This window comes from Branchiostoma lanceolatum, chromosome 2 (assembly GCF_035083965.1).
Source record: "Branchiostoma lanceolatum isolate klBraLanc5 chromosome 2, klBraLanc5.hap2, whole genome shotgun sequence".
Classification (NCBI taxonomy): Eukaryota; Metazoa; Chordata; class Leptocardii; order Amphioxiformes; family Branchiostomatidae; genus Branchiostoma; species Branchiostoma lanceolatum.
Window position 1 is genome coordinate 18240540 of NC_089723.1, and position 23660 is coordinate 18264199.

Consider the following 23660-nt stretch of genomic DNA (forward strand, 5'->3'; position numbering starts at 1 on the left):
AGGTGTAAACATGAGCGCAGGAAACAGACTTGTCATTCTGCTGTGGTCTAAAAACATCATGGCGGCCCTCCAGAAGCGCACGGCCGCTAGCGCTCACTTTCATCGGCAATTTCTGGCGTTTGAAACATTTTACAAATCAAACAAATACATCAAAAAGGAGAGAAACTTATATCCTTTATTTCTATGGGTAATTTTGCCACTAGGAACGGATAGTTTTTGTACCGCGGGCGTGGGAACATGATAGAAAATTCACCGACGATTTTCGCGGTAGGGTTGGAATACCTAAATATTTTCAGCTTACCTCTTAGTTCTGCAGCCATTATCCTGGCGCAGTCCTTATTTTTTTATTGTCGCACCGTGCGACCGTGATTTTAAATCTAGTCGCATTCTGAAAAAACTGGTCGCATACATATTGTGTGCGAGTCGCACTCACGAGCGCTGTTGTTCAGCTAGGTATTAGTTGTTCCCAAAGTGAGGTAAACATTCTTGTTGTTACCTCTGACTGTTGAATGCTAAGTGTTAAAAATTTTATCTGTTGAAAAGTTTACAGTCTTAGTGTAGTGCCAGTTTCAGATAAAACTTAATGAATTATGTGTTTTCATATTGTTAATGTTGCAGGAGACGCCGTCATACATTCCATCGCAGTAGCTCCACCAGCTCCTCTGGGTCGGATGATGAACAGAAGTTTGAGCGCAGGAAGGCCAAGAGTATGGCCAGGGCCAGGATAAGGTATGCAAATAGCTGGTGCTAGGATAGCTTTTATCTCTTGTAATTTGATAGACTGGTAGACTGTCAGCAGATACCAAAGCTCCAGTGCCACAATGGTTGGTCTATGATGAATTTGTTTTACAAGGGCATTTGTGTTTGTTTGTAGTTGCAAAGTAAATCGGTTGTCCTATAAAAAATTTTCTTTGGATATCTAAATGTCACATACTCTGGTCAAGGGCCCATGTTTGGATGGATGCAGATGTTTTCCCTCCCCTAAACTGGTGATTCTGTGTTCCCCAGATGTCTTCCTATGAACATGCTCCCTGATGATGTGGCCAGCGGAGTGATCCGAGATCGCACCAAGATCGGATCCAGCCTAGCAGATGTGGATCCTATGAACATTGATCGATCTGTAAGTGTCACAGCAATCTTATCCTCCAAAACTGTACCTGATTCAGACATGCAAGATTCTTGCAGATTGTGCCAAGGCTTGTGAAGAAACACTTCCCTTTCTTTGCTGTTACAGTTAACAGGAAGAAAAGAATTACTAGCCATGGTAATTTGCTTGGCAAGGGTATGAATAGTTTTGTTGTTAACTGTATGTTGCTGTGGTCGTTGTTGATAGCACATGTGCCTGTCTGTTTTCCACAGGTAACGTTTGACAGTGTAGGGGGCCTAGGTAAACACATTCAGTCCCTGAAGGAAATGGTTATCTTCCCTCTCCTCTACCCTGAAGTCTTCCAACGTTTCAACATCACCCCACCTCGTGGCTGTCTCTTCTATGGGCCTCCAGGAACAGGAAAAACACTGGTGGCAAGGTAGGAGTTATCTACATGTGAAGCTAATATCTTTTAACTTTTAGACTGAGACTCATAAGCTGTCTAATATGTTGTTTGTTTCTTGTCAACGCTTTGTAAAGACATGTTCTTGGAGGTGATTACCCTGGTTCTTAAGAAGAAAAATTAAGTATTGGGAGTCAATAGCAGTTTGCAAAAATGGACACTTCTACGTAATGTATGTTCTCTTTCTATGTGCTGGAAAAAAATGTACTGTATAGAATCTATATTTCAATTCCCAAATACAATACTTCTAAAGATGTTTTGAAACAAATTTGCCCTTGTCATAATCCACCCTCAGAGCGCTGGCCAATGAGTGCAGCCAAGGCGACAAGCGGGTGGCGTTCTTCATGAGGAAAGGTGCAGACTGTCTCAGCAAGTGGGTGGGCGAGTCGGAAAGGCAGCTCAGGCTTCTGTTTGACCAGGTGAGACTGGATAATTTCAACGTCATCATCTAAATAATTTTTTGTGGCTTCGAAGTTGATAAATATGAAAAGAGATATCCCTCAAGAAGGGCTTGAACAGCCATGATATTGTCAGCAATATGGCTTCTCTTCTTATTATTTCTGATTTTTTTGATTAAAAAAAGACTATTTGTGCTAGGATGAATAAGCAAGTCTCACATTGTCCTGAGGTGGATGTGTAAAATAGGATATATAAGAGCTGCCTTGACTTGATATAAGCTTGTACCATATGATATGGAGTTGACAAACTCTCATTCCACAGGCATACACCATGCGGCCTTCTATCATCTTCTTTGACGAGATTGACGGGCTGGCTCCTGTCCGATCCAGCAGACAGGACCAGATTCACTCCTCCATAGTTTCCACCCTGCTGGCCCTCATGGACGGACTGGACAGCCGCGGCGAGATCGTGGTCATCGGAGCAACCAATCGCATCGACTCCATCGACCCTGCCTTGCGGAGACCCGGCAGATTTGACAGGGAGTTCCTCTTTGGCCTACCCGATCAAGAGGTGGGTAACTTCACACATAATATTACAGCCAGCAGTTTATCAAATCTTTCTGTCTGAAATTGACTTGAAATGATGTGTGTGATTTCGTACATTACAGTTTCTGCTATCTTTAAAGCACAAGTTTTGTTCCTCTGTTGTTGTTCTCAGGCGCGGCATAGCATTTTAAGAATCAACACCAAAGAGTGGACACCGCGGCTCAGTGATGCCTTCCTGAGCGAAGCTGCAGAGAAGTGTGTGGGTAAGTTAACACACTCTTTAATTCATTAATGAAGTTATAAGCATGCACATAGGAAAGCTGAGATATGCATTTTGTATAGCCATATCTGTGAGTCAACATACTGTTGGTAATGGTACAGATTTAAGGTACCACTGAAGGGTGGCTGAGGAGTTTTGGGGTGTTATTGAAAAAAAACTTCATTATCATTTATAAACCTTCCTCAACCTTGATTTTTTTTCAGGTAGTAGTATAGCAAGATGATAATTTATGCAAATTGGTATGACGTCATGATTATGTCATCAAGAGTTATAAGGCCATGTCCATTTTTAGAAAAAAGGCTCTCCTTGGCTTGTACTTCGATGTTTATCAATATTACTTTGCAGGAATGTATATGATAGTAATACATCAAGGATTATGCGAGTCAACGTTTATATTTTGAAATGACGATTTTTGGCGAATGTTTGATCAAAATAAAAATTCGCCCAAAATGGTTTTAGAATAATTGGATCAGCTATTGAGAACACCGAATGAACTTTCTCGCTGTCAAACTTCCCAGGTTACTGTGGTGCGGACCTGAAGTCTCTGTGTACCGAGGCTGCCCTGTTTGCTCTGCGGAGGAGGTACCCACAGATCTACTCCTCCAAGGAGAAGCTCCAATTAGATGTCAGCTCCATCAATGTCAGTGCAAAGGACTTCCACCAAGCAATGCAGGTAGGCTACACTTCTTATTTTGTTCCATTGCTATTTGTTTTCAAGTACCTAAAGTTATCTTTGTGTTTGCCTTGAATACGGTAAGTCGATCCCCATCGGAGTAACACCAAAGACAAAATGGTACATACTGCTTTCTTTGCTTAGCACTCAGCATTTGGGAAAGAAAGTGTATGGTTGTTAAACACAAACCACTGTCAGAGGACTAGCCCTGCTGTAGTGATTGCAAAAGTTGCGTGGCCCAAGGGGAGATGGGCGCCGCCCTGTGCACCGTCTGGTGCGGGAGGACTTTAACTTTTCAACTTGTCTTCATCAGGATTCTCAAAAGTAATGTTTGCAATCCATGATGTGCGAAGTAAAACATTAAGTATCAATAGCTGTCGTTGACTACTCCCGTTTCTGTTCATTCTGTTGTGTTTGTAGAACATCACCCCAGCGTCGCAGCGCTCGGTGGTGTCTCCAGGACATGCCCTGGGCGGGACGATACAGATGCTCCTGCAGGGGATGCTGGACTCCATCCTGGGCCTGCTGCAGAGGTCTTTCCCACCTGCCCTCGCACAAGCTGCATCCAGTTCTGCAGCAGGTAAGACATGGACTGTTGAACTAGACAGACTTTGGTTCATCTTAGGATAGATTCTGTAGTCAAGGTCAAGGATGATTCAGACAAAAAAGGGTCGAAGAGAATGATTCTCACTGGAGGATGTAACTCTGACTGGGTAATAGTACTATTAGTAGCCTAAGCACTGTAGCTGTATCCTTCTCTCTCTTGGTAGTCCTTTGAAGTCGATGATGACTGTCAGTGTTTCTCATTCACGGGGGATCTGCCCTCATGTCCAAAACTTGAGGTGCACAGCTACAGACGTCCACACTTTGCACACTGATGGTCCGTTGTCAGGACTGCTGTTGTTGCTGTCCTATAGGCTATAGCATTTGACCCTTGCAGCATTTAGGCGTACAGTGACTGTAACTATGAAACTGTTATGAAAATGTCTCAGCTGGTACAGATGATGGTGATCCAGTGGCAGAGATCCTGGACAATGACTCGTACTCGGATGACGAGGGGCCCTGTATCTTCGACACCCCCCAGAACAGGCGGCGGCGGAAGCAGGACGACTCAGGGCGTTTCCTCAACTTTGCCTTGTAAGTTATTAGAACATTTAGTTACCATTATGCTAGATCCTGGGACGATTTTTGCTTGGAATACATTCCCAACTCAATGCTTCATTGGAGAGATTTTAAAGTTGTTGACATATTTGGAATGAAACATCGCTATCCGCACGCAAAAAGAACCTGCCAGCCATCTAAGTTGAAGTAGTGGAATATTTATTCGACATTTTGTTTGAGATGTCGGGACCAAACATTGACTTGAAATGAAAGTTTTGTACAGTTCTCGTTTTACAAATTACAGACTTTTACCCCTTTGGCAAAGGACAATTCGTCTGTCCTTATAGTCAAAAGTTGCATTCTTGCACAAAAGTGGAACCATGATTAACCTTTGTTGTACGTATATTTATTATATTTTTTACTCCTTCGTAGATCTGCTTGCCATCGTGCAGCCACCCACCGTCCGCGGCTGCTGATCACAGGTGAGCCTGACATGGGGCAGACAGCCCACCTGGCCCCCGCTGTGGTGCACCACCTGGAGAGCCTCCCCGTCTACACCATGGACCTGCCTGCACTGTACGCCGTCAGTGTCAAGACTCCTGAGGAGTCCTGCGCTCAGGTTAGGGGGTTACCTTAACTTGGACCTTAGATCCTCCCACAACATATTGTTGTATAGGTCGGCAAATAGTGCTGCTCCAGAGACTCTGTGCTGCTAGTTCCATTTCTTTCAGTGTTTTAAATCCAAGTTTCTTCCCATCCTTCAAGACTGTGCTTTTAGGGGGTCAAATAACCTCCAAATATACTATAAATTCATCTATCTTTGCAGTAGGTGAGGAAAGTTTTTTTTCTGTGGTGTTTTAAGTTTGTGGTTAAAACAATTCTGTAGTAGTGACAGCAGTACAGTGGAAATACAATGGGAATGCATAGTCTGGTATCATGATTTTGCAGTAGAATAGTCACCGTGAAAAATGCAGAAATAAAACCACGGGAACATTTTCAAGATTTACGGTAACTGGTCTCTATATAATGGGTGTTCTAGTCTTAAGGTTTATTTAGTCTGAATTTGAGGTTAGGACTACTTGATTTAGGTGCTGAGTATCTAACACTTACCAAATGGCAGTGTACATTGTACGTGTATCAATATTTGGTAGTGTGGAAAGATTAAGTGCTTACATTGTTGGTTCCGAGGAAGGATGTAGTTTGTCATGTATCACTAATAATGGTTTGCTTTCTTTTTTACATTAGATATTCCATGAGGCCCGTAGTTTGTCGTGTATCACTAATGTTTTGCTTTCTTTTTCTATTTTACATCAGATATTCCGTGAGGCCCGTCGCACAAGCCCCTCTGTCATCTACGCCCCCCACATTGACCAGTGGTGGGACATCGTCGGTGACACCCTCAGGGCCACCTTCCTCACGCTGCTAAGTGACTTACCTCCAACTGCTCCTGTGTTGCTATTGGCCACCAGTGAAGTGCCTCACACAGGCCTACCAGGGCAGGTAAATGTGTGGACCTTTTTATGCCTTAGATGATGATTTTGCAGCACAGCAATGTATGTATATGATACAATATAGCAACTCGTACAACAATTGTGGAAACTTTGTCCTGGAAATGAGCCCTCCTGTAAATGTCTTTTGTGAGATTGTGAGAGCCTTCTGTAAGGAAAATTTCTGCCTTTGTCCAGGTACAAGACTTGTTCCAGGCAGAGTCAGGTGAGCTGTACGTCGTGGAGCCACCAGGTGATGATGAGAGGAGAGCATATCTGCATCAGCTCCTGCTGGAACAGGCTACCACTCCCCCTCCCAAGAGAAAGCAAGCAGGTGTGTAGCAGAATCATGTATATCCTGCCAGTTACCATAACATTTGTAGAAGAGAAAGCAAGCAGGTATGTACCATAGATACATGGACGTTTCATATTTCTCGTCAGCTACCGTAACATTTGTAGAATGAACCTTTAGCTCACTGAAGTAGCCATTTGGCACCCGATTCCCTATTGCTTACAGAGTTAGGCAGCAGGGAGAAGGTTAAAAGGGCAGTTTTGAATTGACTTAAACCAATTCATATGTTATCTTGAACTACAATTCTTAAATGTACCATAAATGCTGTAGAATACTTGCAACAACATTAAGCACCTTGCAAATGCAACATGCCTATACTGATACCCAGTTCACAATGCTAATTGTCAATAACTTTCCATCGCTCACACGGAATCATGTCTGTACAGTGTCCCGCATGCTGGAGCCGTTGCCAGTTGCCCCCCCTCCCGAGCCCCGCCAGCTGTCCCAGAAGGAGCTGCAGGCCATCCACCAGTTTGAGGAGAGCATCTTCAGGGAGCTCAGGCTGTTCCTGCGCGACGTCCTGACCAGACTGGCTCAAGACAAGCGCTTCAAGATCTTCTGTAATCCGGTCAACATAGAGGAGGTAATGTTAGCGTTGATTTAAAGCTGAAATACTGGTTAAGGGTATGTGTACGAAGTAAAGACGCATGGCACTTCTAGCTAACGGAAAAACGTCATGCTTCGTCCTCAGCCTGAGGTTTGACCACTACCTACACCACCTACACCTGTGTGTGTATATTAAGCTTAGGGATACAAAATTCCAGAATTCAGCATAGGCAGATGAAAACCAGACACAGTAGTTAGACATAACATCCCGATAGTATCTTGTTGAAATAGAAATTCTTGCCTTTACAGCCTTTTTTATTTTTGTGGCCAAACTTGATAATCCGTTGAGGTATGAGATTCTATGACAAAGCACAAAAAATATCCTGACTAAGCCAGAAAGTTGGCACTTCCCTACAATGGTATCTACTGGCAGGAACGCAACTAAAACACCAGTATGCTTGTGTCTGCACTCAGTGACCTGGCTGGTATCCAATGTTTGTTTCTGTGCTAAGCATGCGCTGATCATGTGTTCATCACATGCACAGGTGCCTGACTACATGGAAGTCATCAAGACCCCCATGGACCTCTCCACCATGATGACCAAGATTGACAAGCACTGCTACCAGAACACCAGTGAGTTCATGACTGATCTCAACCTGGTGTGTAGCAATGCCCTGGAGTACAACCCCGACACTAACCCAGAAGGTAGGTCTCCTTCAAATGCTTAGCTTCAGTGGTAATACGTAACAACGCAACAGGAACAGATTACAGACTTCTTTAGAGCATAGTGTTAAGAGTGCTTCTTTGAACAGGAGCATTTTGTAGCTGTAGTGTCAGACTTTAATACAACATTTTGAACAGTATTGTTGAATTGTCAGCCTCCTCTACAGCACGACTTCCAGAGTAAAAGGATGGTGTAGGTAATGCTATTGGTTTATGAATTAATTCTGATGTATGTTACATTACAGACAAGGCTATTCGCCACCGTGCCTGCACACTTCGGGACATGGCCCATGTCATCATCACTTCTGAGCTGGACCCAGAATTCGAGAAAACCTGTGAAGAAATCAAGGAATCCAGAGCAAGGCGAGGTAAGAGGAAACAAAATGAAAGTACTGTTGTTTTAATTAACAGAAATTAGAAAAACACCTGTGTCATCCTGTTTCAGTTCCAGGCTCTACCTTCACCAAACAGGTAGAGCCTGGAACTGAAACAGGATGACACTCAGGCTAACTTGTGCATTGTTAGCATTAAGAAATCTTTCTCAGTTCAACACAATTGTGGAAACTATGTTATCATTCCTCAGCTAGTTCGCCTACCTTTCTGCAAAAGCCAAGTACACTTAACTTCTAAATAACACAAATTAGGGAAGGAGGGAACAATGTCAATACATGCGTGGTAATCTTCTTTGTAAAGTCAAAGCTGTGAGGTTGGATGTCACATGAACTATTAATGTATTCCTTCCTCAGGCAACAACCCGCTGACCACTGCCCCAGCTTATGTTCACACAATGCCGAAAGCTCTGTCATCATCAACCCCCAACGTGAGCCAGAGTACCTCAGGAACAACCAACTATGCTGCCAGACGCACCCTCGGCATGGACACACCTGGCACTGCATCAGCCGTGAGGAAGAAGAGGAAACGCAAGTCGGCGTGGGCACGCGGAAGCATCACCTCCTCCAAGAAGAAGCGAAAGACCAACAACGACGAGGACAAGGAAGCAGAAGATGCTGGAAATGAAGATTCCAATGACACCATCATTACGCCAACACCCAATGGAGATGTTCAGTCACAGGACGACCAGACAGAAGAAGACAGAGACAGTGACAAAGAGAGCATAAGAAGCGGTCCCAGTCTTGTCTCCCATAATGTAAACCATCAAGACGATCACGAAGACTCCCAGAATTCCTCCATGCTCAGTATGGAGTCGACAGAAGTAGAAATGGACCAATCACAGCCTTCAGATGCAATCAACCAATCACAGCCTTCAGACACACCTGACCAACCACCAGCCCTCCTGGGAGAAGCTGACCAATCAGAGCCACCCACAGTGGAACATGACCAACCAACTACTTCAGCAATAGAAGCCAACCAATCCAAGTCTACCTCAGATGAACCACCAACCTTAGAACCGGAGGGTACTATTTCCCCTCCAGATGGCCAAGAAGAAGATGATGATAATGATGAAGATGATGCTAAGGATCAAGACGAGAAAGGTCAGTGTTATCCTAATTTGATCAGATGTAACAAAATAATTCTGCTGTAGCCCGCTATCTTTAATTTGTTCTTTTATATACATCAGCATGTGCTGATTTTGTTTTGTGTGCTTCTAACATTGCAGTGATGTTTCTGTTGCAGATTTTATAGTGACACCTCGAGTGACGAGGTCCCAGACCTCCAGCCTGCCCGTCCAGAAGGTGGAGAAGGTGTTACAGGTCCTGGAGGAGCCAACCCCTGACTTTGTGGTGGACAAAGAGGGACTTGAGGCACTGTTGGAAGAAACAGTGAGTTGTCCATTTTTATAGTACTTCCATAGAAAGTAGCATTTTAGATGAATGTAGGTATGGGACAGGTTTGTGAGCAAGTTAAGATATCAGCATGATTGTAGGTTTGAACTAGGGGTGGGTACCGGTACCGTGTACCGGTACCGTGTACCGGTACGAAACCGGTATTTCTTAATGGACCGGTCCAAAAAAAACGGTCCGTAAAAAATCAGTGGACCGGCCTATGGACCGATTAAGAATTCATAGTACCAGGCTACCAGCGGGCGGCCACATAACTGGTCTAAGAAAATACAAAACAGCAGATTTAACGAGTCGTTTTCGAAGACGTTAGCTGTGAATCATATCTAGAAACACTTAAAGGATGAGTAAGCAGACGGCGAGGAGAGTATAGTTATGATTCTGAGACAAAGTGCGAACCTAAGAAATTATATCGTTCCAGACATGACGTTTGGAGACTTTTACATGTGTCTCACTATCCAAAATATGATGTACTGCGACACTACAAAAATCAGGTACAGGTACAGGTCCGGACCTGGACCTGACCTTCTGGACCTGGACCGGACCTGAATTTTATGTACCGGTACCCACCCCTAGTTTGAACCCTATTCTTTGTAAGTTTTTGATTCCAGAAACTTAAGTGAGAGGTTGTGCTTTTCAAGTATTGATATCACATATGAAATTTGTGTGTTGCTAACAGTTGCAGTTTGCAAAATCCGGAAGAATTTTGCTTACATGTACATTTACTGTATTTTAGGTGCGGCTGACGGGTGGGTACAGTGTGGAGAGACTAGAGAGGCTGTACAGTGTGATGGCCAGGTGTATATACCAGTACAGGAAAGTGTACGACAGGACACAGCTACTTCAGGTAGGCTTATGTTTTAGATGAATGAAAGAATGTTTATGCTCTTAGTACAAGCTTAGTTCAAGTCATGGTGACAAAGCAGAAAAACAAAAGATTACAGTGATATAAGAATGTGGTCTCTTACTACATCGACGATGACTAATGCAAGTATAGCTTCAACTTCTCACTTCTTAAGAAAGCTGTATAAATGTTTAAAAGAAATTAATCCTCTGTCTTCCACAATCAAGGTTTTTTCTAATGCAATTGATCGTCAGCTGTTTTCATACCTGTTATGTACTGACTTCTGTATTTTTTTGCAGGATCTAAAGATGGAAGTTCGGAGATTCTGCTGTGTCGCAGTCGAGAAGTGTACATAGCAAAAGAGAGTTCTCTGGTATACAAAGAAAGTTAACCCTTGCCTTGCTGTGACCCATCCTGCAGTCAGCACCAGTTTGGTTGTATGGATGAGCCAGCTGTAGGGGTGAGGTTGATGCCAACAAGATGAAACAGATATGTCCGTAGCATTCTTAGCACAGAAAGTGTTTTGATAAAATGAACCTAACTTAAAAACTGTTTTGCCTGTCAAATTTGAAAAAAAAAAGAAGAAAGGTATCTCACCGGAGATGATCTGAAATGCCTAGAATGTTCCCCTGCAAATTTTCTTCATATTTTCCATGTTAACGTTTTGGCTGGAACAGACAAGCAAAATAAAGAATACACAACACTTATTTAAAAGCATTTAAGGTTGGCTTGGTCCAGATCATACTGTATCTAAACTGTTCAAAATGTAAAAACAAAAAGTATCTTATGGTGCAAACTTAGCACATTCCTGTAGGTAAAAATGAAGTATAGATAATGATTTGAAGTCTGTAGCGACTATTGTAATAAGAGGGTGATTTGCATGTTTGTAAAGTGTTCATGTGACTTGTGAGCTATGGTACATTCACAGTAATACCTCAATTCTTTTGCTATTTGTTACGGCAGCAACAGGGTGGGGAAGGATCTCTAAATACACAGGTTAAACAAGCTCTGTTCTCTATTTTAAGGATGATAAGAAATATGTTTTTTTTCACATCTTGTATTCCAATGAATTATTGGTACATACATTGTATCCATTATAGTCTCATGATGCAACACCCGTGTATATCATGTCCTACCAGAGTACATAATAAGCATATCACCTCATGGTTATACCAGCAAACCTTATCTAAGACTGGAGAACTGGTGCTCGTGGAATTCATTTATTTTCATAACAATATGTAGAAACAGCCAACTCAGTACAGAAGCAAGTTTTTCACAATGAAATTTGCTTCTCTTGGTAACACAGTTTTGCATACATTGTCAGTCATTCTTACAACACAAGTATATTCTGTATGCTAGGTCTATACTATAGCCTAGTATAGGCCAACTTGATCCTGTATGACATATTTTATTATAGACAAGAATGGTGGATTATACAAAATATTATGCTGGACATTATAAAGATCATTGCTATGGCCCAAGAGGACCAGGACTATTATTATACATGTATTGAGAAGTGATTCAACAGCAAATGTTATCAGAATCTTTGGGAATATAGGGTTTTTATTAACTGCCCAACAACAGTACTACTAGATTTTTTTATAAATATGGTAGAAAATAGCAGCCAGAAAGTTCAAATATTTGTGTGCCAGATGCATTTCATGCTATTGTCTTCTTTTTCAAAGGCAGGTTATGGAATTTCAGAAATATGCAACCTTTCAATAACATTTGAAGTGTCAAATCAGCTTGGGTTTTGAGGCAGGTTTTGTACATTTTGTATCCAATACTGGTGCTTTCCATGAAGTTTCACATCAATTCTGATGGCCAAGGAACAACGTACATATACATACAACATGTTGGCAGCAACTTGCAACTTTGTACTTTTCTGCACAATATGTTTGTTCCTTAAAACCACTGTACTTTTGTTTGTTTGCTTACACAGTCATCAATGTGTGTGTGATTTTGCACAATAACAGGCACAATGTTTTGTGGTGTGAAATGATGAACTGGATGTGTGTAGAACTGCTTTAGTACAGAAGCCTTGGGATCTTGAATGGATGAATATTTTATGCATGTACAGAGCTTTGTAAAATTGCTGTGCCCAATTTCAAACCATGTAGTTAAAGCTAGTACCAAGTAGCTCTATGCTTGTATTGTTGGGAAATCAAGTCAAAATTCTGTTTCATTATGCTTGCTTTTGTTTCCTTTGATTTCTGTTGGTTTGTTATATTTTGTGTTCATATTGAAAACCTGAAGTGTCATAAGTGTAATATTTGGGTTTAATTTCACAGTTTAGTAGTGATCTGATGTATGAAACTTAATTTTCTTGGTACAGCTACCTCAGACTTCCTGTCTTGGTGATCTTGTTCTTATCTACACAATGGTGCTGTTTTCAATGCAAATAAACCATTTTTTACTTCTGAATCAGTGCATTTATTTTCCACTAGGTAGGTAGACTTAACAATAACATGTACCAAAAGGTACCAGTAACTTCTATGAGTTTAGTACGAATCATGCATGTTAGATTCATGTACATGTACATGTAAGTCCACTACTTTGGTGACTCATGCCAAGGACCAGGTTCTCCCTGAAATGACATAGAATCAAAGGACCATAATTTTATTTTATTTTACAATGTCTTTGTCTACAGACAAGAGGTTGAAGAATTCCATGTGCAAGTAGTTCATAGACCTATTGTAGTCCTCATATCATGAATTGTATGTAGCAGCATTGTAGTTACTTACTAAGCCCAGATCAAGCTGTACAACTAGCCCCACAGCAGTTTTCCAGATAGGCTCAGCATTGACACACAGGCCAACCAGAATGCGTAGTTTATCGAGGTATCCTTTTTCATATTCTGATTTACATATGTGCAGTGGATACTGATGAAAAGCACTATCAAGACAGCTTTCCCACTAGACAAAAACATAATATTTAATATTATTTCCATAACTCTGAAGCAGTGCAATATCCCAAGAAATATGAAAGTCATCAGGCAAGAACAGTTTTGAAACTAACAATAACAACTTTCAGAAACACAAAACTTATAAAAATTAGCAGCATTTGTACGTTTAATCTTTGTGCATATGGGGAAGAAGATTGAACTTAATGGAACAATGCTGTCACCTTCAAAATGGAAATATCTTGATAAAAAACACTTTATTAGGAAACAAAAACTCAAAAGAAGAAATTGCAGCTGCTAAATCCAGTGCCATGTGTAGCTTATTTTATGCTGCAGTTGATTTATACAATTCTTACTTTGAAATTTACAGTGTCTGAAACTATGTACAATTTTGCGATAGATTTCACTGACATCTCCCCATTCCAATTGACATGGCTGCTTTATACTGCTGGGCAAGCCTTGCATTTTGCAAACAGTGCTTTTTCGTATTCTAGCTAATTACACAAATGCGGTCAGGTACAGCCACAAAGATTGGCTGCCTGTCTAGTGGACATTTCCCCCCATCCTCTCCAACCCTGGGGTTTAGGATCCTCCATGCACACCTTCTACAGACACATCGATGGCCACATGGCCTTAACGTCATGTTTGCTGGGCGATCCAGACAGACCACACAGGAGTTGTCATTCTCAGTGTCCTCTATGAAGAAATGTCTCCGCAGACTGCTGAGTCCGCCACTCCTGCGAGGCTGAAGCAAGTGTTCGTGTGGCTCCCATCCTTCAGCATCTGCTGGCACCTCTGTCCTTGGTGCTGAACTCACAGTCGGGTAAATGGTGAACCCAAGGGGTGAGGCTTGTACAGAAGGGTTTGGCAAGGGCTGGTGTTGGGATTGGTATTCTATAAACATGTCTCTGATAAATGTTTGTGCGCTGCGTGCTGTTTCCTGAAGCCAGCGCACGATGTGGTTAGCGTCCGGCTGGTTGATAAGGTACATGAACAACAGGGGAGAGGACAGGATAAGGATGTGGAAGGGTATCATTATTATGGTACATACTGCATAAATCATCATCCACAGTGTGCTCAACACAAAGGCCACTGCTGAGTAAGCAGTATACAAAATGAAGGCAATGAGGACATATATCAGTGATACAAAAAGCGCAACACTTTTGATTAGCACAGAAACAATAGTTGCTGCAAACCACTTGATCCACTGCAAAGTGTTGTACACAAAGGTAGGGGAAGCCATGAAATTATCCAGGCACCAGCATAAAAACTGCCCTACTCTCCAAACAAGGAATGCCACCATGTGGAACGGAACCAAGAGGACAGTTTTTATAAGATCCCAAACTGTCATTAGAAGTCCAGGATGTGTTTTGTTGTCCTGAGATTCGTAGCCGTCTGAATGTTCTGGTACCAGTTTCAGAAGTTGTTCGACAAGTATACTGTCTGTCTTTCCAATCTTGCCTGTGCTGTGGTGTTCTTTTCCCAATTCTCCTGCAACTTTGTCCCTCAGAACCACTTTGAATGCCGCAGACACTTCTTGAGGTAGACCTGACTTTTCTATTGCTTTCTCTGCTTCCTGGATGTCTGATCGAGCCCTTTGTACAGCCTCTGCTGCTCTTCTTATCGCCTTTCCCACATTGTGTATATCTTTGCTGTCCACTTCTGGGTCTTGCATAGATGCTACCATCCTGATGCAGACTGCAGTCATGGTCAGGATCAGCAGGGGGCACTGCAAAGAGGAGTCATTAAATCATGTGGGATGATTCAGCATTGTCATGCCCATTTTATAGGATAAACCTTAAATAGGACAAAAACGTTCTGCTTGTTTTAGACTGATTAAGCAAATAGCATTTAGGTGATTTCACATGACCACATTGACAATAACAGAAAGCCATGGCCATATTAGATTATTGATGGTACCATGCAAACAACATTTGAACCTTAAGCCAGTTAAGGGCACTATTATACATTACTGCCAACATAGACTGCCATGAAATGATTATTAGCATTGCATCATTTGTATCTCTACCTGTTGTAGAATGATTTCTCCCAAAGTGTAGGGAAGGTACATGTCAATATACATCAATGGCAACATGCTAGTTTCCGTACTACATGAATGAAATTAAATTGAAACTACCTCAATTGTAATGTATGACAGACACTATGTGTGAGAACGTGCCTTGTATTTTTACTCCGTCATCATTTGCTTTAGTTTGACAATGATGTTGGCTGTTGGAGAAGAAGAATAACGCCCACATTTCATATTTGTCGATATAAAAACTAGCAGGTGGTAGAGCTGGTCCGCGATTGGGGGGGGGGGGCGATTATAAGAATAATCACCAGACCCCCAGGGAGTAGTGTAAATATTTCAGTTTCTAAATTAGATTGTCATTCGACAAATATCTCGTGGAGGGTTGCACTTATAAGCACAGCATACTTTACGGTCTACCGCATGCAAGCCGTAACATGTTTATGACGTTAGTAATTTTGAAACTGAAAGCTACCAACTGCGTTTTGTTGCGTAAGAACAAAAGCGACAACTTACCGATCGCTGGTTCCATACTTGTCCCATCTCTACAATCTACGGTGTGTTTCGTCACAGTGCCAATAATAATGAGCCTTTGTTGTCCCTGGACATCAGTGTAACGTCAAACATGTAACGGGAATGTGTGCCTGACAGGCGGGCAACAAAAACCCAACAGCCGTTCGGCAGCGGTAACCTTTGACCGCTCGGTGTGATATCGATATCGGGGTCGTTTCCATGGTTACAGCCACACCTTGTTGGTGCGGGAGGCTTTGAGCTGGGATTTATTCGATTTAGAAAATTGTTTATTGGCGGATATGTAACGTTGAGACATATTGTTTATGCTATGTTCTTTGTTGCGTGTCTCTTTCTCTTCCTTTGTTCTGGCTCTTTTCTTCTTTTTGCTGCAAACATCTTTTAAATCAATGGTAACGTTAATCATATGTCACCGTTTTTCATCCTCCTGAGATTTTAGATTTTCCAATCTTCAGATCTTTATTTGTGCCTATACTGAATTTTTTTTTAATTTACATTATGCCATGTTGATTTGATAATATGGATGGCATACGCGTGCGCGTCAATTTTCGTCCGTTTAAAAAAAGTTTTCGACCATACTGTAACAAATCGTATAATGCAGCTGCAAAAGGAGCAAATATAAGCCATATACAGTAGAATCCGCTTAACTGTACCACCCATTTGTCAGCGTTTTTGGTGCAATTATCCGGCTGGTGCAATTATGCGAAATGCCCAGCTGGACCGCACCACCATGGGCGAGGGGGTGTATTGTTAGTCAGAAACACTAGCACAAAGAAAATAGACGAAATCATTCAGTTATTAACTTTATTCACTGACCCTTTGCTGAAAATAAAGAAATGACTACGAACCTGTTTTAAAAGATTTTGCGTTCTTTCATTTTTCCATGCCATCTACCGCATTACAACACACGTAATGTTACAGGGGAGACATTCTGAAACATCGTCATGCCACTCATGGGATAACAGTTTCTGTGTTACATTACGTAGAGTGTAGTTGTCGATTTACGTAAATCATGCACAGTACCACCATGAAACTAGGAATTGAAACTAAAACTTGGTTACTGATTACGGGTGACCCCGGGACCTCCATACGATTCCTATCAACGTAACTGTCAATGGAGACCGCCTTCTTTTGTTACTCAAAACAGTTTTAAACATATTGGCGGTATTGCGCCTCTACACCGGCAGGTATCGGCTCATTTGTACCGCGTTTGCCGATTTTAGCGCGCCTTTTCAGTTAACTTGTCGAGGATTTTTGAAAAAAACTGGTGCAGTTATCCGGCATTGGTGACCATGCGCGGTGCAGATATGCGGAGTCACTAACAATGCAGTGAATGGGAACCGGTTTTGGATATTGGGATTCGGTGCAATTAAATGGAAGGTGCGTTTATCCGAGGTGCAATTAAGTGGCTTCGTCTGTAACGTTATATTGCACATAAAAATATCGGAAAATGGATACAAATGCCAACGTCAATTCCAAAGGAATAGAGAAGATGTGAAAGAACAAAAACTAGAAAGGCAACATTTGCGAGCAAATACAGCATGTTTAGCCATACTCCTCGCCATGCAAAAAATGGACTCTCCCAAAATAACAATGGACCATTCTAAAATACTTGCACTAAAAAAATGAATCACCCAGTCCAAAATTGAGTCTCCCAGTAGCACCTCAACACAATATGGACCAGTCCACAACCATATCCACTTATTGATTAACAAATACACTTCTGCTAACAAATGGACTTTTTCATAATCATTCCAGCTCAAAATTGAAAGAAATAATTAAAGAATCCTCCCCTTGCAAGAATGGGATATTCCGTGCCATTTCCATGTAAACCAGTCGAAAAATATCCGCTGAAAATTACACCAGAAAAAAATCAATTTCGACAGGAGTGTCGCGCCAGTCTGAGGAGAAACGATCTCCCGTGCTGTGTTGAAGAATTTGGAGTTTGAAAATATCTGGAATAACTAATGCTCAAAAAAAACATTCACAAAATCATTGATTTAACTTATTTTCTGTTATAAAATTTCCTAAACTGCAGTTTAACCACTCAGTTTAACGGAACATGGTGTTTTCCCGATAATCACGTTAAATGTTTATGTCCGGTCTTTCCTCCTCGTAAGCAAACTTCCAGCTTGTCGCCAAACTTTGCCGAGGCGATACGTACAGAAGCTGAGCGCGCTCGTTCTTTTGTTGTGCTAGCCATGCCGTGACGAGTCTTCGATTATCTGTAGTTGTTGAAGGACACACAGAAATCTTCGGACTGTAGTTTTACCGCTTCGAAGGGCGTGACAGTCAACGGTACTAGTAGTAAGGGTTGAACGAGCGTTGTGTTTCTCAGCTCACCTCAGTTCCAAACGTAAACAACGGGTGCGGGTTAACGTGAGCGGCGGGGGATTTGTTCGGCTGGCGACACCCCCGTACCGTGCCGATAGCGTGGTGTGTGTCGTGTTTCCTTAAAACGGATTTTTAACAATAGAAAACTAGATCTATTCAAGATTTTAACAAATTTAATGGAAACTTTTCTGTCCGGCGTAGTAGGATTTTGGGAGTACCCAACCGCGCTCTTCACGTGGAAATTTTTGATACCGCGAAAGTAAACAAAACACCTACGATCGCCTGCCAGGCTTCTCGCGGTGGGGCGTCTTTATTGGTCTATCATTAGGTGCTATCAGCTACTTAGCAGGGACGTGTAGATTGCTTTCGTATGGCTCATTTAACCAATGTTCGAAACTGTACGAACAAAAGATGAATCTATATTGTGATAGTTTCGAAACTTATAGCAATATTGTACCCGCCGATTTTTTAAACAAAGAATTTTTTCGTTTCTTTATTTTCAACCCTAAGTACATTCAAACAAAGGGGTGTCACATTTTTATATTTCAGCGATAGTATGGGTGAAATATAAAAATGTGACACCCCTTTGTTTGAATGTACTTTGGGTTGAAAATAACGAAACGAAAAAATTCTTTGTTAAAAAAATCGTTTTGAAAGGCTGTATGCCAAACATTTGAATGAGGGCCTGTGTACATGACCAAGGCAGACACATACCAGATTTCACATTATTTTGGTTTAATACATAGGAACTGGAGATGTGTATCTTTGTTAAAAAAAGAGTGAACAAAGCCATGTAATCACATGTCCGAGGAATTCCCATACCATATTTGGCATGAATACTAGCACACCTGCGCCAGGAATGCAAGATAATTAGATTAACCCAATTGACCAATCAGGTGGTCGCAAGGCTCACAGGCATGCAAGGCCAGGTGCAAGGCACTTGGGGTCAATGACCTTTAGGTCATATGTAGTATTGAAAGTGACAGAAGTGGCAAATATTGTCAAGAAAGCACAAAATAAATCATTTTGAATATATGTAAGCCAAAAATGGGAATGTAGTCCTTTAAATATTTGTTCAAGCCACATATACAGCAAATTTCAGGTCATTCGGTTGAAATACCATGGCGCAGGAGGCCAAGATATGCTAAAAATAGCCTAAAAACCTCAATAAAATCACATTAGACGCGGAATTGCATGGCAAATTCAAATCTGAAAACGAATTAATTTCATCGTGCTCGGTTGCCGAGTTATTAGTGTTTCAAAGTTCTTAAGGGATAAGCCCGACCTTAACCCTAGCGGTTTTGAAAAGTGCTTCAAATGGGACAAACGAGGACGCATTAGACGCGGAATCGCACGGCAAATTCAAATCTGAAAACGAATTAATTTCATCGTGCTCGGTTGCCGAGTTATTAGTGTTTAAAGTTCTTAAGGCCGAAGCCCGGCCTTAACCCTAGCGGTTTTGAAAAGTGCTTCAAATGGGACAAACGAGGACGCATTAGACGCGGAATTGCACGGCAAATTCAAATCTGAAAACGAATTAATTTCATCGTGCTCGGTTGCCGAGTAATAAGTGTTTAAAGTTCTTAAGGGATAAGCCCGACCTTAACCCTAGCGGTTTTGAAAAGTGCTTCAAATGGGACAAACGAGGACGCATTAGACGCGGAATCGCACGGCAAATTCAAATCTGAAAACGAATTAATTTCATCGTGCTCGGTTGCCGAGTTATTAGTGTTTAAAGTTCTTAAGGGATAAGCCCGACCTTAACCCTAGCGGTTTTGAAAAGTGCTTCAAATGGGACAAACGAGGACGCATTAGACGCGGAATTGCACGGCAAATTCAAATCTGAAAACGAATTAATTTCATCGTGCTCGGTTGCCGAGTAATAAGTGTTTAAAGTTCTTAAGGGATAAGCCCGACCTTAACCCTAGCGGTTTTGAAAAGTGCTTCAAATGGGACAAACGAGGACGCATTAGACGCGGAATCGCACGGCAAATTCAAATCTGAAAACGAATTAATTTCATCGTGCTCGGTTGCCGAGTTATTAGTGTTTAAAGTTCTTAAGGGATAAGCCCGACCTTAACCCTAGCGGTTTTGAAAAGTGCTTCAAATGGGACAAACGAGGACGCATTAGACGCGGAATTGCACGGCAAATTCAAATCTGAAAACGAATTAATTTCATCGTGCTCGGTTGCCGAGTTATTGATGTTTAAAGTTCTTAAGGGATAAGCCCGACCTTAACCCTAGCGGTTTTGAAAAGTGCTTCAAATGGGACAAACGAGGACGCATTAGACGCGGAATCACACGGCAAATTCAAATCTGAAAACGAATTAATTTCATCGTGCTCGGTTGCCGAGTTATTAGTGTTTAAAGTTCTTAAGGGATAAGCCCGACCTTAACCCTAGCGGTTTTGAAAAGTGCTTCAAATGGGACAAACGAGGACGCATTAGACGCGGAATTGCACGGCAAATTCAAATCTGAAAACGAATTAATTTCATCGTGCTCGGTTGCCGAGTTATTAGTGTTTAAAGTTCTTAAGGCCGAAGCCCGACCTTAACCCTAGCGGTTTTGAAAAGTGCTTCAAATGGGACAAACGAGGACTCATTAGACGCGGAATTGCATGGCAAATTCAAATCTGAAAACGAATTAATTTCATCGTGCTCGGTTGCCGAGTTATTAGTGTTTAAAGTTCTTAAGGGATAAGCCCGACCTTAACCCTAGCGGTTTTGAAAAGTGCTTCAAATGGGACAAACGAGGACGCATTAGACGCGGAATCGCACGGCAAATTCAAATCTGAAAACGAATTAATTTCATCGTGCTCGGTTGCCGAGTTATTAGTGTTTAAAGTTCTTAAGGGATAAGCCCGACCTTAACCCTAGCGGTTTTGAAAAGTGCTTCAAATGGGACAAACGAGGACGCATTAGACGCGGAATTGCACGGCAAATTCAAATCTGAAAACGAATTAATTTCATCGTGCTCGGTTGCCGAGTTATTGATGTTTAAAGTTCTTAAGGGATAAGCCCGAGCTTAACCCTAGCGGTTTTGAAAAGTGCTTCGAATGGGACAAACGAGGACGCATTAGACGCGGAATTGCACGGCAAATTCAAATCTGAAAACGAATTAATTTCATCGTGCTCGGTTGCCGAGTTATTAGTGTTTAAAGTTCTTAAGGGATAAGCCCGACCTTAACCCTAGCGGTTTTGAAAAGTGCTTCAAATGGGACAAACGAGGACGCATTAGACGCGGAATTGCATGGCAAATTCAAATCTGAAAACGAATTAATTTCATCGTGCTCGGTTGCCGAGTTATTAGTGTTTAAAGTTCTTAAGGGATAAGCCCGACCTTAACCCTAGCGGTTTTGAAAAGTGCTTCAAATGGGACAAACGAGGACTCATTAGACGCGGAATTGCACGGCAAATTCAAATCTGAAAACGAATTAATTTCATCGTGCTCGGTTGCCGAGTTATTAGTGTTTAAAGTTCTTAAGGGATAAGCCCGACCTTAACCCTAGCGGTTTTGAAAAGTGCTTCAAATGGGACAAACGAGGACGCATTAGACGCGGAATTGCATGGCAAATTCAAATCTGAAAACGAATTAATTTCATCGTGCTCGGTTGCCGAGTTATTAGTGTTTAAAGTTCTTAAGGGATAAGCCCGACCTTAACCCTAGCGGTTTTGAAAAGTGCTTCAAATGGGACAAACGAGGACGCATTAGACGCGGAATCGCACGGCAAATTCAAATCTGAAAACGAATTAATTTCATCGTGCTCGGTTGCCGAGTTATTAGTGTTTAAAGTTCTTAAGGGATAAGCCCGACCTTAACCCTAGCGGTTTTGAAAAGTGCTTCAAATGGGACAAACGAGGACGCATTAGACGCGGAATTGCACGGCAAATTCAAATCTGAAAACGAATTAATTTCATCGTGCTCGGTTGCCGAGTTATTAGTGTTTAAAGTTCTTAAGGCCGAAGCCCGACCTTAACCCTAGCGGTTTTGAAAAGTGCTTCAAATGGGACAAACGAGGACGCATTAGACGCGGAATTGCATGGCAAATTCAAATCTGAAAACGAATTAATTTCATCGTGCTCGGTTGCCGAGTTATTAGTGTTTAAAGTTCTTAAGGGATAAGCCCGACCTTAACCCTAGCGGTTTTGAAAAGTGCTTCAAATGGGACAAACGAGGACGCATTAGACGCGGAATCGCACGGCAAATTCAAATCTGAAAACGAATTAATTTCATCGTGCTCGGTTGCCGAGTTATTAGTGTTTAAAGTTCTTAAGGGATAAGCCCGACCTTAACCCTAGCGGTTTTGAAAAGTGCTTCAAATGGGACAAACGAGGACGCATTAGACGCGGAATTGCACGGCAAATTCAAATCTGAAAACGAATTAATTTCATCGTGCTCGGTTGCCGAGTTATTGATGTTTAAAGTTCTTAAGGGATAAGCCCGAGCTTAACCCTAGCGGTTTTGAAAAGTGCTTCGAATGGGACAAACGAGGACGCATTAGACGCGGAATTGCACGGCAAATTCAAATCTGAAAACGAATTAATTTCATCGTGCTCGGTTGCCGAGTAATTAGTGTTTAAAGTTCTTAAGGGATAAGCCCGACCTTAACCCTAGCGGTTTTGAAAAGTGCTTCAAATGGGACAAACGAGGACGCATTAGACGCGGAATTGCATGGCAAATTCAAATCTGAAAACGAATTAATTTCATCGTGCTCGGTTGCCGAGTTATTAGTGTTTAAAGTTCTTAAGGGATAAGCCCGACCTTAACCCTAGCGGTTTTGAAAAGTGCTTCAAATGGGACAAACGAGGACGAATTAGACGCGGAATTGCACGGCAAATTCAAATCTGAAAACGAATTAATTTCATCGTGCTCGGTTGCCGAGTTATTAGTGTTTAAAGTTCTTAAGGGATAAGCCCGACCTTAACCCTAGCGGTTTTGAAAAGTGCTTCAAATGGGACAAACGAGGACGCATTAGACGCGGAATTGCATGGCAAATTCAAATCTGAAAACGAATTAATTTCATCGTGCTCGGTTGCCGAGTTATTAGTGTTTAAAGTTCTTAAGGGATAAGCCCGACCTTAACCCTAGCGGTTTTGAAAAGTGCTTCAAATGGGACAAACGAGGACGCATTAGACGCGGAATCGCACGGCAAATTCAAATCTGAAAACGAATTAATTTCATCGTGCTCGGTTGCCGAGTTATTAGTGTTTAAAGTTCTTAAGGGATAAGCCCGACCTTAACCCTAGCGGTTTTGAAAAGTGCTTCAAATGGGACAAACGAGGACGCATTAGACGCGGAATTGCACGGCAAATTCAAATCTAAAAACGAATTAATTTCATCGTGCTCGGTTGCCGAGTTATTAGTGTTTAAAGTTCTTAAGGGATAAGCCCGACCTTAACCCTAGCGGTTTTGAAAAGTGCTTCAAATGGGACAAACGAGGACGCATTAGACGCGGAATTGCACGGCAAATTCAAATCTGAAAACGAATTAATTTCATCGTGCTCGGTTGCCGAGTTATTAGTGTTTAAAGTTCTTAAGGGATAAGCCCGGCCTTAACCCTAGCGG

The 23660-nt window shown here is 41.9% G+C and overlaps 2 protein-coding genes across 6 annotated transcripts in view; one reads left to right on the forward strand and one right to left on the reverse strand.

Annotated features, from left to right (window-relative positions):
• Window positions 1-12723, forward strand: part of LOC136427718 (ATPase family AAA domain-containing protein 2-like) — a 27702-nt gene extending 14979 nt beyond the window's left edge. For all 5 annotated transcript variants that reach the window (XM_066416825.1, XM_066416826.1, XM_066416827.1 and 2 more), the window contains exons 8-26: window positions 619-729; window positions 1009-1120; window positions 1360-1526; window positions 1846-1969; window positions 2271-2519; window positions 2667-2757; window positions 3293-3447; window positions 3868-4027; window positions 4440-4584; window positions 4981-5167; window positions 5863-6048; window positions 6234-6369; window positions 6774-6970; window positions 7479-7638; window positions 7902-8024; window positions 8403-9149; window positions 9292-9437; window positions 10192-10302; window positions 10599-12723. In XM_066416825.1, coding sequence (XP_066272922.1) covers window positions 619-729; window positions 1009-1120; window positions 1360-1526; window positions 1846-1969; window positions 2271-2519; window positions 2667-2757; window positions 3293-3447; window positions 3868-4027; window positions 4440-4584; window positions 4981-5167; window positions 5863-6048; window positions 6234-6369; window positions 6774-6970; window positions 7479-7638; window positions 7902-8024; window positions 8403-9149; window positions 9292-9437; window positions 10192-10302; window positions 10599-10655 — 3364 coding nt within the window. In that variant the 3' untranslated portion in view covers window positions 10656-12723. The remainder of the gene's footprint in view (window positions 1-618; window positions 730-1008; window positions 1121-1359; window positions 1527-1845; window positions 1970-2270; window positions 2520-2666; window positions 2758-3292; window positions 3448-3867; window positions 4028-4439; window positions 4585-4980; window positions 5168-5862; window positions 6049-6233; window positions 6370-6773; window positions 6971-7478; window positions 7639-7901; window positions 8025-8402; window positions 9150-9291; window positions 9438-10191; window positions 10303-10598) is intronic.
• Window positions 12495-15943, reverse strand: LOC136427720 (uncharacterized). The gene is made up of 2 exons (XM_066416831.1): window positions 15747-15943; window positions 12495-14930 (listed from the first exon to the last, which is right to left on the reverse strand). The coding sequence occupies exons 1-2, from the start codon at window positions 15771-15773 to the stop codon at window positions 13692-13694; spliced, it is 1266 nt and encodes a 421-aa protein (XP_066272928.1). The 5' UTR covers window positions 15774-15943; the 3' UTR covers window positions 12495-13691.
• Window positions 15944-23660: the final 7717 nt, after the last annotated feature.

Excerpts from the sequence above, each read along its gene's own strand:
- LOC136427720 (XM_066416831.1), bottom strand. The coding sequence starts at position 15,773 with ATGGGACAAGTATGGAACCAGCGATCG. Across the intron at positions 14,931-15,746 it reads AAGTATGGAACCAGCGATCG|TGCCCCCTGCTGATCCTGAC; the intron begins GTAAGTTGTCGC and ends TCCTCTTTGCAG.